The sequence below is a fragment of the Lissotriton vulgaris genome, chromosome 11 (assembly GCF_964263255.1).
Source record: "Lissotriton vulgaris chromosome 11, aLisVul1.2, whole genome shotgun sequence".
Classification (NCBI taxonomy): Eukaryota; Metazoa; Chordata; class Amphibia; order Caudata; family Salamandridae; genus Lissotriton; species Lissotriton vulgaris.
In genome coordinates, this window is record NC_141699.1 from 657,188,727 (window position 1) to 657,207,491 (window position 18,765).

General features: G+C 51.2%; 1 protein-coding gene across 2 annotated transcripts in view; it reads right to left on the reverse strand.

Annotated features, from left to right (window-relative positions):
* Positions 1–18,765, reverse strand: part of LOC147683294 (uncharacterized) — a 180,301-nt gene that overhangs the window by 46,820 nt on the left and 114,716 nt on the right. For both annotated transcript variants that reach the window (XM_086943743.1, XM_086943742.1), the window contains one exon: positions 10,654–10,761. In XM_086943743.1, the coding sequence (XP_086799869.1) occupies positions 10,654–10,761 (108 nt within the window). The remainder of the gene's footprint in view (positions 1–10,653; positions 10,762–18,765) is intronic.

Here is an 18,765-nt window from a genome sequence, read left to right on the forward strand (position 1 = left end):
CTGCGGTTGAGCTGTGCTAATATTCTATGCCTCTTGTGGACAGACCCCATACCAGTCAGTGAGTACTGTACCATGTAAGGTGTGTACATTATCCGCTGTGATCCCAGTGCCAAAAACAACATAAAATCCCATAACTCCAAGGTCCCCAATAAAAACTTTCGGGGTCCAAACATTATTGCCCAACGTGGGCAATGGAAGAACCAGGTCATGTCTATATGGTGGGGAGTGGAGACCACTTACACCAGACTTGAGTCAGTTGGTGACACACCATTGTGCCCTTCGCCAGTGTGTCCCTCACCCCCGATCGCCCCTTGCGCAAATTTCATACGTTACCAATCGAAGCCTGCTAGCGATGCAGTCAAAGTTTGTTTGCCTCTTGCGCTGTGATTTTAGGGAACAGCTGCAGGCTATCCACTGAGCCCGACACCTCCGTGTGTGTGTCAGAGCGGCCATCTGTGGCTCCTTGGTCTCTTGCATCATGCGCCGCCAGTGCGGCCTCCGTCAGGTGTCCAATACCTGCAGACCTCCCGGACCTGGCCGGCGTCGTCCCTCCACTAGCCGCAGGTCCTTCCGCGTGTCCCTCCGTCATATCAGCCTGGCGCCGCTCTCGCTGGTGTGAGGATCCCCCACCCGTCTCCTCTTCAAACGGGTCTTGTGATTTTGCAGGCGTCAGTGTCCCTTCCATCCACTCCGCTGCTTCTTCAGGTGTGTCGAAGAAGAATTACTTATTGTCATATAGTATCTTAAGACGAGCTGGAAACATTAGGGCATATTTCAGGTTTCTGTCCCGCAGTTTGCGTTTCACCCCCAAGAATGATGATCTGGCTCTTTGCACCGTCGGGGTAAAGTCCGGGTATACCGAGATGGTTTTGTCTTCATAACGCAGTGGAGATTTTTCTCTCGCCACTCTCAGCACAGTCTCTCTATCCTTATAATGCAGAAGACGTGCAATCAGCGGGCGTGGTGGTGCTCCCGGTTTAGGTGGCCGAGCCGGCATCCTATGCGCTCTCTCCACACTGTACATCGGGGTGAGATCTTGTGGGCCCACGATCATCTTCAGCCAGTCCTCCACGAATTGTGTGGGGTTTCTCCCTTCGCTGCGCTCCGGAATACCTAAAATTTGCACGTTGTTGCGGCGGGCACGCCCTTCTGCATCGTCCATCTTGTCCCACAGCTGTTTGATCTGCTTCTCCATATTTTCAAGTTTTGTGGAGTGGTCAGTTTGCTGCGGAATGAGGTCGGCCAGTGCAATCTTGTGTTCAGAGACCTTTTCTGCTAGCTTGTTGTGGTCTGCCCTGAGGAGCGACAAGCCAGTCACCATATTGTCCATACGTAGCTCCAGCGCTTCCCTGGACGCCTTTATTTTGGCCAAAATAAGGTCCAGCTTAGCGTCCTGTGTATTCTTGCCTGTAGGCGGTATGTACTCCATGCTTGAGGAGGCCAGCGGATCCTCCGACCCTGTGGATTGTACATGGGCGTTGGTGCCATGGTCTTGGACCTTAGTCTTATTCCTGCCCATAGCCCTCGTATGCAGAGCGGCGGTTGTAGTGTCATAGTGCCCTTCTCTCTTCTCCGGCGTCAGGGTATGTGTAGGACTTCTGCAGTCGTCGTGGATATTATGAGCGCGTCCGTCTCACCGGCGCTTGTGAATATGCACGAGTAGGTGGTCCACGGCGCGCCAGGGTCGCGTTCACCCCCAGCGATATACCGCACCGGTACCCCTTAAGGATATGCAGCTTTGGTGTCGCTGTTAGCCTGGTAGTGAGATGGTGCCCTCTAAGCGCTCCGATGTCCGTTATGTGCCACACCCAGAGCACCCGGCGTACTCGTAAGCCATTCAGAAAGCAAGTGCGAAGCCTGCTATGTCTCAAATCACCCCAGGCATTGGCTTGTACACTTTATCCATAGTCTCAGGTCTTGTATAATGTGCGGGTTCCACCATATAGATGGTATTAGCACTGCGCCATGATTTAGTTCCTTGAATGCGCTGCAAACAACTGTTTCCTTCCTTCTCCTACTCCGACGTCGCCCACACGGATAGTTGTTAGAGGTCAGCAGCAATATGGCGCCCGCCAAATCGGCCTGTTCGACGACACGCGTGTCCTCAGTCTATCGAGCACTGGGCTCTCGGGCAGGATTCATGAGCAGAACCCGCTGCAGGGCTCTCGAACAGGATTTGCGTGCAGAACCCGCTGCTGGCCGGTCTCCAATCCCGCATGCAGCGGGTCAGACGTGCGTTCTTTGTGCCCAGATGCCGCAGGCGCCTTCTCCGGAGGATTTCGGAAGGTCGGCTCCGTCGGCCCAGGAGATTGTGTCCCTCCGGCCCGCTCTGGCTGTCAGCGCTCCGCCAGCGACAGCACCGCCTCAGGCTCCTCCAGGTCGCGCGACCGCCAACCAGAGCCGCACTGCGTGGCTGCGTCACGAATACCTCCAGTCAGCCGGACTCGTCGTCTCCGGCTTACCCCACCACTCGAGGCCGCGGCTTCTGCTCGGGATCTAGGCCGCACAGGCGCCAGTCGCCACGTCCGCTCGCCGGCGGCTTTTGAGGTCTGCAGATGGTTGTCGGGAGGTTTCCCGGTCTTCCGAAGCACGCAGGGATCGTCAGAGCGATCGGGGAATCCGGGAAAGTCAGGATATTTAACCTATTTTTTGGGTGGTGGGCGGAGCTGTTCTAAAGCACGTCCGCCATGCTCGGCTCGTGGCCACGCCCCCTTCCCCTGAGATTAACAACTTTACAGGCATTTTCTCATTGAAGCACAAGGCAAGAGTTATTCTAAACAAAACAAGGTATGGAGATCTGCAGTTGCTAAAAAAGAAATTCACCTCAGACCTAACCGGCTTGGCTCGAACAGATATAGTACTTTGGATAGCAGGCTCACTTGTAAGATGTCAATCATGCCTAGCCAGAAAACAAACAGGGATTACCACTTAAGCAGGTCTATGCATTTTGCAGCCAGCAGGAGTGGGTAGATAACTTAAATAAAGGTCTGACAACTGTGGTGCAATCTTTGAAACCAAATATTCGATAGAGATTACTGCCAATTTGAATTGAAAGAGATCCTTGAATTTAATTTCCCTATCTTGTTGTAAGTTTAAATTAGAAATGTTGGCCTTTCCCCTGGGGATTCATCTTCTATCCTGTCAATGTCTAAAAGTCTGCAAACTGTGTACTAAAGCAGGTAGCACACATTCGAACACTCCCAAGATTAGAGTAATATAATCTGAATGCGAATGATTATATGTTCATTAGGTACGAAGGTTATGCCTTATAGATCATCTGATTGTCTAATGTGACAGGTTAGTATTGAGGGTGAAAAGCAATGGTGTGTTCCCCTATGTCAGCCAAATAACACCTGTGTCCATTTAGAACAACGATTGCATTGTGTTGCTGGTAGATCAGCATTATCATTGATACCGCTGACAAGAGCCAACCTACAAAGGAACCTTTGGCATGAATGACCAGTCCACCCAGTCGAAGGCCTTATAGGCAGCTATGACACTAGAATCAGTGATCAGGTGACGGTAAGGGGGCGTGGCTTGAGCGCCGAAGGGAATGGCGGCGTGAGCCCGGAGCTCCGCGCCTCTTCCCCCGCAAGAATCCTGTTACAGTGGCCGTAGAGCCCGTGTGTGCCCCGGCGCCGGATGATGGCCCGGCGGTGACCGCCTGGGCGAGATTCGGGCAGCCGGCGACTCCGCGGACCTGGGAACGACCGCCGATCGCGGCGGCCTCTGGAGCGGCTGAGGGACTGGCGCCGAGCAAGATGGCGACCGCAGCGAAGCCCTAGAAAGCGGCGGATCGCCGAGAGTCGCACTGCCGGCGTGCAGGGTGAGGGCGCGATAGCTGGAGGTGTCGGGCCCCGCACGGAGAGGATTGTCCCTCGGCGACCGGCCGCGGCGAGCGGCGCCATCGGTGGAGAACGGAGTGGGCGTGGCCTCCTGGTGGCCCCGTACAGCAGTGATCCGGCGGACCGACCCGGATTCAGGCATCGGCCGGCCCAGTAAATGAGCGAGGACCTCCTGGGGAGAAGGGGAACAGAGGGAGACGGCGAGCGCTGCAGCGCATTCTGGGCCCCCCCCTCCCCCCGCGGCAGAGACACACACGTCTTGTGGAGACGCTGGGAGCTCCCACGGAGGCTGAAACGGGCGGTAAAAGGGCCCCTGACATCCGGCCTGCCACACCGCCTCGGTGACGAAGTGTACGCTACCCCGCAGCACCCGGGGGCTGGTCACAGCGACAAACGCACATACTGGGACGCCCATCCCGGGGCGCAGTAGCCGTCCAACGAAGCCCCGAGGAGCACAGGGGCGGTCAACGACGCCGGAGCCATTGGCCAGTCGGGGTGAACGAGAGCAGCGGGCCGGCCACGATGGGAAAGCCGAAGACCAAGGCGGAGGAGGCGGCAGCATCAAACGCAGGGGAAGGGGGCCCTGCGGAACAGACAGACCTGCAGCGGCTGCAGGACCGAATACTGGACGCCATAACGGCCACCAGGGATGCGCTCCACAACGACATAGCGCAGGTGGCGTCGGGGCTGGGCCTACTCCGGGCTGACCATGATAAACTGAAAGACAGAGTTAAGGAGGCTGAGGTGGTGATCGGGGACATGGCGCCGGCTCACAAGGCGATGGAGAGTAAGCTGACGGAGGCCTTGGACCGCATAAGCACCCTAGAGAGACGGGCGGAGGACGCCGAAAATAGAAACCGACGCAGCAACATTCGGGTCGTAGGTGTGCCGGAGACGGAGGGGACGGGAGACATGATTGCCTACATGGAGGAATGGCTGAAGACGGTGGTGGCGCCAGAAGGACTATCGCCATTCTTCACTCTGGAGCGGGCCCACAGAGTCCCCTCAGGACCACCCAAACCCGGACTCCCACCCAGACCGATCATAGCCAAGTTGCTACACCACAAGGACAGAGATCTGCTCCTGCGTAGGGCCCGTGAGGATGGCCCCTTCCAGATTGCAAACAGTAGAGTCACGCTCTTTCCGGATTTCACCTTTGAAACGCAGAAACAGCGTGCCTCCTTCCTCACGATCAAGAGGGAATTGCGGACTGAGGGCATCCCCTACTCCTTGCTTTTCCCAACCAGACTACGAGTGGTAGTGGACGACAAGGCGATTTTCTTCACGACATCGGCGGACGCTTGGGACTGGTGGGAGACGTACAAGGCCGGGACTGACGGAGCCAGAGTGAGAGAGGAGCGGGAGAAGGAGCGGGAGCGCTCGCCCAAGCGGCTGCGGAAATCGAAAAGACTCTGGAAAAGGGGTCAGGGGCAGCTGGGCCCATCGGCCTCACAAACGGAGGCGGAAAGGAAGGAGGCGCTGTTGGAGGTGGGGAAGCTCGGCCGAGCGGAAGGATACGGGTCCAGAGGGGCCTCAGACTCGGACACTCATGTTTCGGCCTCTGGATCGGAATCGGACTTGTCGGGGCTACATCGCATGGAGGGGCCGTTGGTGACACCGCAGACGGCGGATGAGGTCCTCAACATATGAACTACTGTCGATGCTAATCGGGTAATGATTGGGATGTACGGGAGAGGGGGTTGCTGCCCTCGCACACAGTGGGGGCCGGGGCACACGGCGGGACTCGGGGCAGATGATCCATGAGGGACTGGGGGGGGAGGACGGAGATGGGCGGCGCGGCCTCCCTTTGGACACGGCCGCACTCCGTAGGCCCTTAAGGCACCCACAGCTGCGGCTGTGTAGTTGAGACCTGGGTCATCAGGTACGGGAGTTTGGATGGGGACTGGTATTTCGATATTGGGGCCTGTTCTGGGGGGGGGGGGGGCTCCACAGTTGGGGATTGTTGGTTTGTTTTTTTGTCACTGTTGACCCTGGGTACGCCATTGACAGGGCTGTTGGGGAGTTTTGTTTTTTACACAGGGGGCACCATCACCGCCAGCGGGCTGGACCTGGGAGGAGGGTTTCGACCGGATCACTGGGACAATGGCTAATGCAAATGTTTTGACTTGTATGACCTGGAATGTCCGGGGCCTACACACTATGCAACGCAGACACAAAGTGCATGCCTACTTAGTACGGAGGGGAGTACACATCGCGCTGCTGCAGGAGACGCACCTCACACAACGGGAGGGGGAGGCCCTACAAAGGAGATGGCGGGGCCAGGTTTACCACACCAACTATTCGGCTTATGCGCGAGGGGTGCTCATATGGATTAGGGCAGGCACGCCTTTCCAACTCTCACGGCACTGGATTGACCAAGAAGGGAGATATGTGGTAGTGGAGGGGAAGCTCGAAGGTAGAGATGTAGTGTTAGCTAGCATCTATGCCCCGAACACGGACCAATTAGCTTTCCTAGCTGCACTGTCGGGGACGCTTGCCCACCCCCTTGCGGGCCCGGTCCTGCTGGGGGGTGACTTTAACTCCATTGCCGACCCCCTGCTGGACAGATCTCACCCCCCCCTTCGTGACTCCCCGGTACACAGACTATCTAAGGGAAGGAGGGACTGGCAGGAGAACTGGGGACTCGTAGACGTCTGGAGAGGGCAACACCCGACTGATCGGGATTACTCGTTTTTCTCAGGGCTCCATGACCTGCATGTCCGACTGGACGCCATACTTTGCTCCCGGGAGGTGCTACCGTGCGTCACCAGCTCAGAATACTTGACGAGGACAATCTCAGACCATAACCCGCTCTTGATCCGGCTGGCGTGGGTTATGGGGAAGCCCAGGGTTCCGCTCTGGAGACTGAGGCCTGAGACACTGGAGGACCCCCTCTTCGGGGAGGCCCTTGCGGAAGGCGTGACCTCGTATTTCGCGGAGAACGCAGGGACGGCAACTTCAAGGGCGATGGAGTGGGATGCCTTTAAAGTAGTAGTAAGGGGCATCTGCATTCGAGACTATGTGGGCGTACGGAAGGTACTGCTGGGTGATCTGGCGAAGGCGGACGCGGACCTGAGAGAGACGGAGAGGAAGAGGCCCGGAAGGCCGGAACTCCAGGACTCTCTATGCTCGGCCAAGGAGGCGGTAGCCGTTGAGGTGGAAAGGCTTCGAGCTTTTGACCACAAGCGGTACGTGCTACGCTCCCATGTAGAAGGCGATAAGGTGGGCACCCTCCTGGCGTGGCTATCGAATCCCTCCAGGAGATGCGCTCCCATACTCCAGCTGCGGGATGCGACGGGAGTGGTAAAACAGACTCAACTGGGCATAGTCAACGTGTTCCAGCAATACTATGAGGGCCTGTACAAGAGTGACCCGGGCGGCAGGGCAGAACTAGTGGGTCCCTTCCTGGCTGACCTGCCCCTAGGTCAGATAGAGGCGGAGCAGGCGAAGGACTTGGGGACGGACATTGACGCGGGCGAGATACGACTAGCGGTGAGGCGGATGGCGAGGAACAAATCACCGGGGCTAGACGGACTCCCCATAGAGTTTTACGCCAAAAACCTGGACGTATTGGCCCCCCGTCTCCAGACTGTTTACAAGGAGGCAAAGGCAACGGGTCGACTACCGCAATCGATGAGGGAGGCGTTGGTGGTCCCACTGCTGAAGCCCGGCAGGGAGAGCACTGACCCCACGTCATATAGGCCGCTATCTATGCTCACCGCAGATTATAAAATCCTGAGCTCCATTTTGGCGGCGAGACTCCTACCGCACATGGCGGGGTTGGTACATGACGACCAAAACGGTTTTATACCGAACCGCAACACCACGGCTAATATCAGACGGCTCATCCGCATCATGGACGGGCTCACCGAGAGGACAGGGACGGAGCTGGTCCTGTCGGTTGATATTGAAAAGGCCTTTGACAGCCTCGAGTGGGACTACCTCTACGCTGTCATGGAGCGCTTCGGCCTGGGAGCTGGCTATATCCACTGGACTAAGGTCCTTTACGCGGAAGCGATTGCGAGAGTGAGGGTAGGTCCGGCGGTATCCCTTCGATACCCGGTGGAGCGGGGCACTCGACAGGGCTGCTCCCTATCACCGCTCCTTTTTGCACTGGCCATTGAGCCGCTGGCGGCCGCGGCCCGAACGGGGCGGCACATCCACGGAGTGCGGACCCGTGACGAGCATCATTTCATTTCACTTTATGCTGACGACTTATTGCTATTCCTCCGCGACGGGGGTGAGGACCTGAGGAAGGCGGAAGCTCTACTTGAGAGATTCGGAGAGATATCGGGCCTACGGGTCAATTGGCCCAAGACAAGCTTGTTCCCGCTGCTGGAGGGCACTGCCCCGCCGCAGCACCAGTCGGAGGCGACCTGGAACCCTACCTGCATGAAATACCTGGGGGTTCACATCTACCATAAGCCGGAAGACTTACTCGAGGGCAACCTGGGACGGTGCGTGCGCGGACTGAAGGGCTGTATGTCCTTCTGGTCCACATTACCGCTATCAGTAGCGGGCCGGATTTCCCTACTAAAGATGGTAGCCCTGCCGAGATTACTGTACTATTTCCGGACGCTCCCAATCTGGATACCTGGTTCCTTTTTTAAGCTCCTTAAATCTCAGATCACATCGTTCATCTGGGGAGCGGGACGACGCAGAGTAGCGCTAGCCACGCTCTCTCGCCCGAAGGATGAGGGGGGGCTGGCGGTGCCGGACTTCGAGCTCTATTACCTAGCGGCCCAATTACAGATCTTCACGCAGGAGGTAGCGAGGGTATTCCGGGGCCCGGAGGATGAAAATTTGCGGGGAACGCCCAGGCACGTCCTGGCGTACATAACCCTCCAGCAGCGGTTGGACAGTCGGAACTTATCGCTGGAACAGCGCACGTACCGACAATGCTGGAATCGGACCCAGAAGAGAGCGGGTTCCCAACGCCCTTACGCGCCTGAGATACCACTGGCCATGCTGACGGCACTACCACATGGCGGCGATTGGTCGAACCTGCAGGAGTGGGAGGAAGCGGGAATTCAGGTGGTTGGGGACCTCTTTGAGAGTGGAACACTGCTCCCGTTCCGGGAGTTAACAGACCGCTTCGATATCCCGAGAGGAGGATTCCTGCTGCACGCAGCGGTGACCCGGGCGATGCATGCCCACTGGGGCACGGGGCTTGGGGAGCCCGAGACGGCAGCGGCGTGCCAATACACCATGATGGCGGCGGGCACGGTTAAGGCAGTTACATGCCTGTATAACCGAATGGTTAGGGAGAATATCCCTCCTCTCACATCCTTGAAAGCCAAATGGGAGGCGGATCTACACAGGGACATTCCGGACACGACCTGGGCACAACTTGTCCGCAGAGCTCGTAACAGCACAAGGAACGCCAGGTTCCAGCTGATACACTACTATGTGCTGCATAGGGCGTATATGACACCAGGTAGAATACGGCGGTATTTTGGCGATGACACAGCAGCCTGTCCCCGGTGCCCGGAAGAGGGAGCTGAGTTAGTACACATGCTATGGGCGTGCCCGATCCTGCAGGACTTTTGGCAAGAAGTAGGGGAAGTACTGAATGAGGTGACGGAACGATCGCTAGAGTATGGACCGGCCGAATGCCTTTTGCACTGGTTCCCCCACACTCCCAAAAATAAGCTCACGAGTAAGTTTATCGACATGGGGTTGATGATAGCGAAGAGAGAGATTACCAGGAATTGGAAAGCGCGGCTAGGGCCTACTCCACGGAGGTGGCGGCAGGAGTTTCTGAAATGGGCCTCGGCTGACAGCACGCATAGATACCAATTAGCGCGCAGGACCCCTAACCAGACAGCGGCTGACACCGCGACAGCATGGGAAGTAATGGTGCAGGCGCTCAGGGATAGCGAGGCTGACACACAGGAGGAAACTCCCGGAGGGGAGGGCACAGAGGGAGCGAGTTGAGGCCCCAGGAACAGCAGGAATACGGGGAGCATGAGGCTAGCATCCCAGGGTTAGTACTAACGTAGCCTTAGGCGGGTGATGGTGTGCGGGTTGGGGTGAGAGGGGGGGGGGGGTGTTTAGGGGCTAGCGCGGGGAAGGGGGAGTTGGGGTTCAGCGCGTAGTTTGATAGGACAATAAAAGTAGACATACACTTAATCCGGACAATAACCACTCCTCTCTACGGAACGTCAGGCATGGAAGTGCAGATACTTTACCGCCGCCCAACCCCCGGGTTGTGGGCCAGAAGGCTGTGTAATGATTGATGAAACATACTGTATATCTGCTGACATTTAGGTTGCTACTGCTATCCGTATATTAGCCTGTACAGGTATGTCTACAATAAAAATTATTTTAAAAAAAAAAAATCAGGTGACGGTAAGCTTCCCCCTCTATCAGGCACAAGATCAGAGCGAAGGCAATAATGGATACGTAAAGTTTGCCAATAAAATATCAGCAACTGTTCTAAATAGCTAGAGTAATTATTTGTCTTTTCCAGTTGTGGAGGCCGTCCTTCAGCATTGCTACCCAATCCGTCAGCCTGGCTGGCAAATGTGATCCAGTCTGTGCTGCTGCATTTAAAGGACCGTTCCTAACATAACCAGATTTCAAATAGGCTCTGCCAGGACAAGGTTAGCACGGTTAGTATCATACAGACCGACGGAAATATGAGTCCTGTGCTAACCAGAAACGGTAAAGTGCTTCTTTAGTAAAGCAGTGAAGAATCTTCGTCACGAATAATAAAACATTCACTATACAAGATTAAAGACACCTTTCCAGATGTCTCACTACATATTCAGTAATTGCAGTTTTCCAGTTAGGATAGAGTACTCACCATCCCTGTTGAAGCTTTCACCACTCGAATAGTCTTGAATATCAATGGGATAGGTCACCCCCTCTTCTTTAATACCAAATGATGATACTGGTGGTGTGGAATCTTGTGCTACAAAGAAAAAACATTGCATTAACAATTTTACTCCGATAATTGGAATTTATACATTTTGATCATTAGTTCATTATCCCACGTGCAACCAAAAAGAAGTATATAGCACTACCCATAATTAGTAAGAAATGATTTAAAAAAAAAAACGTGCACATTTTCAACCAGTGTGTTCTTCGATTTGTTTTCACTATTCAGGCCAGATTACTAATCACTTTATAGCCAAACATCAATTTCTTTCTTTTTTCTCTGTCATTGGGGCTGATAAACTGCCTTTTAACAACCATTCAATCCATAGTGATTCTGTCCGGGATTGGTTGTGCTCAAAACAGCATAGCGTCTACAAAGCCTCAAAGCAACTAAAGGCGAAGTTTCACCCACGTAATTTACCCAGTCACGCTATTTTTCCAATGTAATTTCTGTAATTCTTTCCAGTATTAGCATCTGAAAATTAAATATTTATAGCGATTATCGTGTCCCTGATTGCAACTCTCTCTTACAGCTGAGGCTTGAAATAAATATGGACAAGACAGACAGAACTTTAGAACAGAAGTCAGATTGTTTGAGCTTCGCTGTAGTCTTAGTGGTGGCGACCTTCCGTCACCGTCAGACATGTTTAGTTTCACCTAAAGGGAAAAAGCTTAAGTCCTGCACATGGACGGATGGTCTTTGAGAAACCTGGTGTGATAGGACCCCTAATATCTTCATTGCGAAGAATTTTCCTTGGGCATCAACATTACTGAGCCCTGCAAATCTGAAGATTTGTAATCGCCACAAAAGGTTGATGTATTGTCAGGAGTGGACCTTTTGCAGGAAGTGTGTAAGAACTGTTGCAGTGGACCGAACATATGGAAGCATCAAACCGAAAAGCAATTTTTAGCCAAGCCCTGGATTTGAGAATAGAATATGATGGCAGCACGAGTCAGAGGAGGCCTTTGAAAGGAAATCACAATGGGAGGCAGGTGGATCTAAAAAGAACTAACATTGCACATTCACTGCCTTGAGATGTGAGGCAATTCCATTGAAATCAACTGCATAATGCAGAAGCGATCATAACGTTTGTGAAGTGTACACTACTACTAGGGTTTTGCATCCATTGTCTAGAAGCAACTTAAAAAAGAAAACTTATTTGAATGGATATCGTAAATGTGACAGAAAGAGAGAATTCTTTAAAATAATTACTGCAATGGATTCTTCAGGGAGTAATGTATAAAACCTATATATTAGTTGGTCCATAAAATACAGTTACAAAGAAGAAAATTGAGAACTGTACTCTTATAATCGCTTTCCATATTATTAAAAAGAAAAACATGCCCTGTCAGGGCTTTCAGTATTAAACTGCTACATTTCTTCATCATCTGTTCTACTTACAGGGCCATTTGTCAGGTGCTTGCTTATAGTAAGAAGTCCTTTTCTGAGACCCAGGTAAAGTGCAAAATCTTTAGCAGCATGTCTATATGAATCACCTGCAGCAGCAGTACTACTGTCTGACCTTCAGCAGCATTACAGTGCTATATTTCTAGTTCTGCGGTGCTTACAGGACTATTTTCAAATGCTTAAAATACAAACGTGACCCAGGTAAAGTATAAAACCTTTAGCAGCATATTGATATGGATAGCATGTAGTAACAGTACTACTGTCTGTTCTCCAGCGGAGACCGTAGAGTCTGCAGAGTTGCTAAAGGGCCTTTAAAGAATTTCAGAAATCGATATGCTATCTGAGCTGATTCACCTTTCAAGAATGCTTGTATGACGTCCTGGCAAGACCTGATGTTTATTACTCGCAATATTGGGGGCAGCCAGAATTGTCTTAACAGGAGCAGCTTTTTTTCAGATGCAGAGGATGTGGGACAAAGATTCTTCTCCCTTTGCACAAAATCTGCATTGACTGTTGTCATCGTCGAGTTCCCTCCCACCATACCAATAGGCTCTTAAGGGGATAAAACCAAATCTTAATCTCATCAGCTGTTTTTTTGTTTCCTTGCCAAGTGGTTGGGAGAGAGAAGTCAGAGGAACACCTGGTCATACAACATTACTGCCCAAGTTCTGTGCTTTTTTCTTCCGTATGTAAGAGAAGGGAGGGACCCCACTGACCAAGAGAAAGGGTACCACAGTGAAGTGTAAAGGAAGATTCTCTTGGACATGCACTATTCATCAATCATAAATCCAACAGACAACTATATAGTTGTAACACACCTATGCATACATAATCGAGGTAAAGGGTGATTAAAAAATACCTAAGGGGTAAGCCCCAAAGAAACAACCGTGTATAACAAAAGGATAAATAGCCAAAGCAAATAAATTAAACAAGCATTTGCAATGCAATAGGTCTCGCATTATGAAAGTTCGAGCTATTGGTCTTGTAAATGACAATTATTTTATTTATGTGTTGGTTTTGAAAATAGCTAAATTAATAGCTTTGTTATTTACAATGCCAATAGTTATAACTTTTGCAAATGTGACACCTATAGCATTTGTAATGCAACATGTTTTGTATTTACGTCACTTAGATGAATTGATATTACAAATAACAATGGCTTTTAATTTTTTTAAATAATTAATACTTAAATAAAAGTGATTGTAATTTATAATGGCAATAGCTTAAACTTTTGTAAATAACTTTTATGAAGATTATTTTCAGTGTATTTTATTGTGACGAAAATCCAAGAACAGAAGTGAAATATTAACATCTTTTTGTGACATTTGTAATAAAGCTTGAAACATTGAGAAAACATATTTGAACCAGTTGTTGTTGAATGGTTGCACAGACTGATGCTGTGATGGCGCAGAGTGATGTTGTGGTGGCGCGGAGTGATGCTGTGGTGGCGCAGAGTGATGCTGTGGTGGTGCTGAGTGATGCTGTTCTTTTGCGATAGATAGAGTGAGGGCGATAGATAGAGTGAGGGCGATAGATAGATAGATTGTTGTGCGTGTCGTTGTCGTGTGTGTTGTTGTGTGTGGTTGTAGTTGTGCGTGTGGTGTTGTGTGTGTGGTTGTTGTGTTGGTGTGTGTGTGTGTGGGGGGTGTTGTGTGTGGGGTGTTGTGTGTGTGGGGGTGTGTGCACGGCAAATATTCCATTGAAGCAGGTCGGCCAGAAGGTGAAAAAAACCAGTCCAAACCGGAAAAATTATGTAGGTCTTGTCACTATACTATTATCGACCTCAGCAACATGAAATGCTAGCAGTGCACATGTTTTGTATTGTAAAAAAGAAAATATCATCCGCTACAGGACATATTAATTAAGTCTGAGGAAGGTCGCAAAAGTAGCTCTTGTAATATTGTGACTTTTTAAAAATAAATTTTGGAAATGGCTGCTAGGAATGGTCTGACAAATGTGCGTTCGTTTTAAAGGACTTAGTGCAGGTTATTCAAATAGGTAGTGAGGACAGGGGAGAGTGAGGACAGGGGAGAGTGAGGAGAGGGTAGACTGAGAAGAGGGGAGTCTGAGGAGAGGGTAGAGTGAGGGGAGAAAGGGGGAGAGTGAGGAGAGAGAGGGAGAGGATAGAGGGAGAAGAGTAGAGAGAGGAGAGTGGAGAGAGGAGAGTGGAGAGTGGAGAAAGGGGAGAGAGTGAGTATTGAGAGGTGAGAGTGAAGTGAGAGTGAGGAGAGTGGGAGGAGATGGGAGTGAGGAGAGAGGGGAGCGGTGAGGAATGAGGGAAGAGTGTGAGGGTGTAGAGGGAGGGGAGAGTGAGAAGAGAGGGAGGAGGGGATGTTGAAGAGAGAGGGAAAATGGGAGGGGGGAAGAGGTATTTTCCACTTTTCAAAAAGCTCTTAACCTTTTTTTATTTGCACCTTTCTAAAAACCAGGGCAGGTGAAGTATTTCCCTTGGTTTGGCTCCCTGGGCAGAAGTAGAAAATGCAGCAGCAGCCGTTCGAAATCTGTTGGCCTGGTCACGCTCCCATCTTCTTGACTTCAGTAGCATGAAATACCATGAAAGCACATGTTTGGGATTTGAGTCCAATTCTTAAAACAAGCACTGGCGTTGCCAATAGGTCTCGCAGTAGGAAAGTTGGAGCTATTGGTTTTGTAAATGACAAAGCCCTTTATGTTTTTAAAATGAAAACAAAAATAAAAGGCATTGTTATTTACAATTGCAATGGCTCCAACGTTCCTACTGCGAGACCTATTGTGCACTGCACAGTGTGGGTGAAAGTGGCACTGCGTGGGTGTGAGTGGCTTTGAGTGAGTGGCGTTGCGTGGGTGAGTGGCGTTGCATGTGTGAGTGGCGTTGCGTGGGTGTGAGTGGCGTTGCGTGGGTGTGAGTGGCGTTGCGTGGGGGTGAGTGGCGTTGCGTGGGGGTGAGTGGCGTTGCGTGGGGGTGAGTGGCGCTGCGTGGGTGAGTGGAGCTGCGTGGGTGAGTGGAGCTGCGTGGGTGAGTGGAGCTGCGTGGGTGAGTGGAGCTGTGTGGGTGAGGGGCGCTGCGTTGGTGAGTGGAGCTGCGTGGGTGAGTGGCGCTGCGTGGGTGAGTGGCGTTGCATGGGTGAGTGGCGTTGCGTGGGTGAGTGGCGTTGCATGTGTGAGCGGCGTTGCATGTGTGAGTGGCGTTGCATGTGTGAGTGGCGTTGCGTGGATGAGTGGGGTTGCGTGGATGAGTGGGGTTGCGTGGATGAGTGGGGTTGCGTGGATGAGTGGGGTTGCGTAGATGAGTGGGGTTGCGTAGATGAGTGGGGTTGCGTAGATGAGTGGGGTTGCGTGGATGAGTTGCGTTGCGTGTGTGAGTGGTGTTGCTTGGGTGAGTGGCGTTGCGTGGGTGAGTGTGGTGTTGCGTGGGTGATAGTGGGCTTGCGTGGGTGTGAGTGGCGTTGTGTGTCTGTAAGTGTTGCTGTGTGGGTGAAAGTGGCACAGAGCCTTTGATGTGGCGTGGCGCAGGAGAAATGCTGCTGCTGCTAATGAAATATAACAAGCCAGACCTCTTGGCTGTACCAAGGCTTGTTACACGTTGGATACATCTAGCTTTGCAGTATAGAAATCTGGACTCCACCGTGAAGGCTTCTCGACAGGACACATGGAAATGTGGGCCCTCGGAGAGCTGGATTTTCCCAGCCCTCGTTATTTTCTGTTATTTTCTGATGCGCCAGCGCTGACACTTCCGGGACATTTTCACACTTTCGGGGGAGCTGAAAATAACAAATGATATGGTTTTCTTCATTTTCGAAAGTGGGTTGTGAACGCTGCTGTCTACGCCACGTCTGATTTCAGAGAGATTATTCTATTGAGTGGGTGAGTGTAAATGAACATCGCTGGGTAAAACGCATCCCCCAGGCAGGGCCCATCGATTTGCCATTGTGTGTTTTACTGTTTGTTTATGGTGGTGGCGTAGGGACACAAACGAGGGCTCCAGAGGGGATTTGTGTGCTTTTCTCAACATAACCTTAACCAAACACTGGAACACAGGCGTGAAACACTGTAATGAAGATGAAGGCGCTGCCCTTGTCTTCCGACAAAAAAGCACAAACTGGGCGCGTGAAAATACAATTATATCCTTTGATTATAGCGCATTGATAGCGCTCCTGCACAGTCTGGCACCTTTCAAATGTTCTATAAATAGGTGTTAGTCCAACTAGCAATCACTCCAGTACAGCAAAAATTCGGATTATTAGAATCATTACAATAGTAAAAACACAATGAACTCAACGTGTATTGGCAAACTCAATAGGTGTAGGTCTAGCTTTAATGTGCAAAAGTATGCAAACAGCATGTGCACATGCTCGTGTCTGTGCTTAGCAAATACTGACCTATCGGCTTTGCAATTACTTGTTTCTGAGTGTATGGGAAGGTAAATTGTAAATCTGGATTAACACATTAAAATTAAAGCCTGCTGTAGTGCAAATAGAAATCAAACAAGCAATACAATAAGCCGACTGCTATGGAAGTGGTAAAATCTGATAGGGGAGGGAAAGCTCCTGGTAACAAGACAGAGGCAAGGAGTGTGGCAAGTGGCCGGATGGGGGCGGGAGAGCCTGGTGGGGGGGCGGGAATGCGAGTGGAGGAGAATGGAGGGGAAGGCAAGACAGAGGCAAGGAGTGTGGCAAATGGCCGGAGGGAAGCCGGATGGGGGCAGGAGAGCCTGGTGGGGTTATGATTTCGTGTGTTGATGATCTATCTTGTCCTAACGGCTAGTGGTTCTATATAGGCGAGAGGGACAGCTATAGTAAGTTATTTAGAGGGCGAGGTGTAGCGAGGTTGACCCTGGTTCGGAATGACGGCTAGTTATCTTTTATTGTATGCGTCCGCAGCTCTAGTGTGGCAGGCAGATGCGCGGAGGGAAGCCGGATGGGGGCGGGAGAGCCTGGGGCGGGAATGCGAGCGAGGGGAGGCGGATTAGGAGGGAATCCAGATGGGGGCGGGAGAGCCTGGTGAGGGGGCGTGAATGCGCGAGGGGAGGCAGGCGGATTAGGAGGGAAGCCTGATGGGGGCGGGAGAGCCTGGTGGGGGGGGCGTGCCTGTGGGAGGGTGATTGAGAAATGTTGCCGATGCGCGTGCATGTTTAATCACGTGGTTCACGTGAACTGCATGAAAACCGCGGGGCTGAAAGCCCTTAGTTTGACGATGTTTTCGCCACTTGAATTCTCGCTCCGCTCGATGCGCTTGCGCACATCGATAGGTCGCGAGACCTAAAAAATATATCACAGACTACAGGACGCATTAATACACTGTAAATAAGCGCTCTAAAGAAGCTTTTGTGATAGTGTGACTCTTTGTAAATAATTCTTGAAAAGGACTGATGGGAGCGGACTGTCGAATCTACCTTCATTTTAAAACTTATAAATAAAGTTATGTAAGTACTGCCAGAATTAGATAGGGAAAACAGAGAAGGAGAGAGACAATTAGCTATGAGATCGGCTTTAAATAGTAAGTTAATGCTAATCGTAAAAAATGCGGAGATGAGGCCACCATAATGTCTTTTTAAATATTGACCGCGCAAACAATGTTTAAGATCTTTGTGAAGAAAAGTACTTTCTTTCCCTTAAAGTTTTCTTTTTTTTGGAGTTATGCATAAAAGTGATTCAGGTTAGAGGGGAAAAAACAACGTAGGAGAATGTCTCCATGTGGCTTGTGCTCAGCTGGTGCCTTAGGCAATTTAGGAGGATGTCTCCATGTGGCTTGTGCTCGGCTGTCGCCTCGGGCATGTTTACTGGTAACACGTAAAATGCTAAAACCTTTAATCAAGAAGGATGGCTCAGTCTGCCTTCTTGCCCGGTGGCGCCTCTTCACTGCTTCCTGTTTAACACTAGAGATTGTGGGAGGGGGGAGGTTGAGGAGAGAGGGGAGAGGCAAGAGGGGAGGGGACAGAGTTATCCCTTTTTTTTCCTCCAAAAAGCATAAAAAAAAAATGCAACAAATGCTGTCTAAGCATGACGGACGCAGTGCTAATACGGAAGCATAGGGAAATGGAAGATGCAACAGAACAAAAAATGAAAGTCGTCAATTTTTCTTTTAAATTACAGGACTCGCCCCTCTTTCAGTCCTGTTCGTGCCCACCATCAATGGGTTTATCATGCCACGCTTTAAAAGCATTTTTTTTTTAATGTAGCGCGAACTCGACCCTAAAGTATTGGACCGCGTTACATGAGCACCAGTCAAATTACCCAAGTATACAGACGTTATTTTTAAAAAAATTCTTTTGGGCACGTTGAGATTAAGTGATTTTACGAAGGTACGGAACATTGAGCCGACGCGGAGTCTAGAACCTATGACTCCCGACTTCCAAAGTCGGCAACTCTGACCGTAGTGCCACATCCTTTCTCAAAGTTGTACGGAAGTTGCGGCAGACGACATCCCAATCTTAAGGAATGCGTGCAATACCACTACAGAGTTGCAAGTAGGTGAAAACAATACAAATTGGAGCTTTTCCGAAGGATTAGGAGGCAGCAACCAGCACACCTACCCACAAAAGTGTTTTTTGTGGAGCGTTGGAAACATTAGGAATACAGTGTACATCTGAGCATAGCATTCCGTGCACATTGATGAAGCTCAGTGCACACGTAGTAAACACTGTAAATTGTA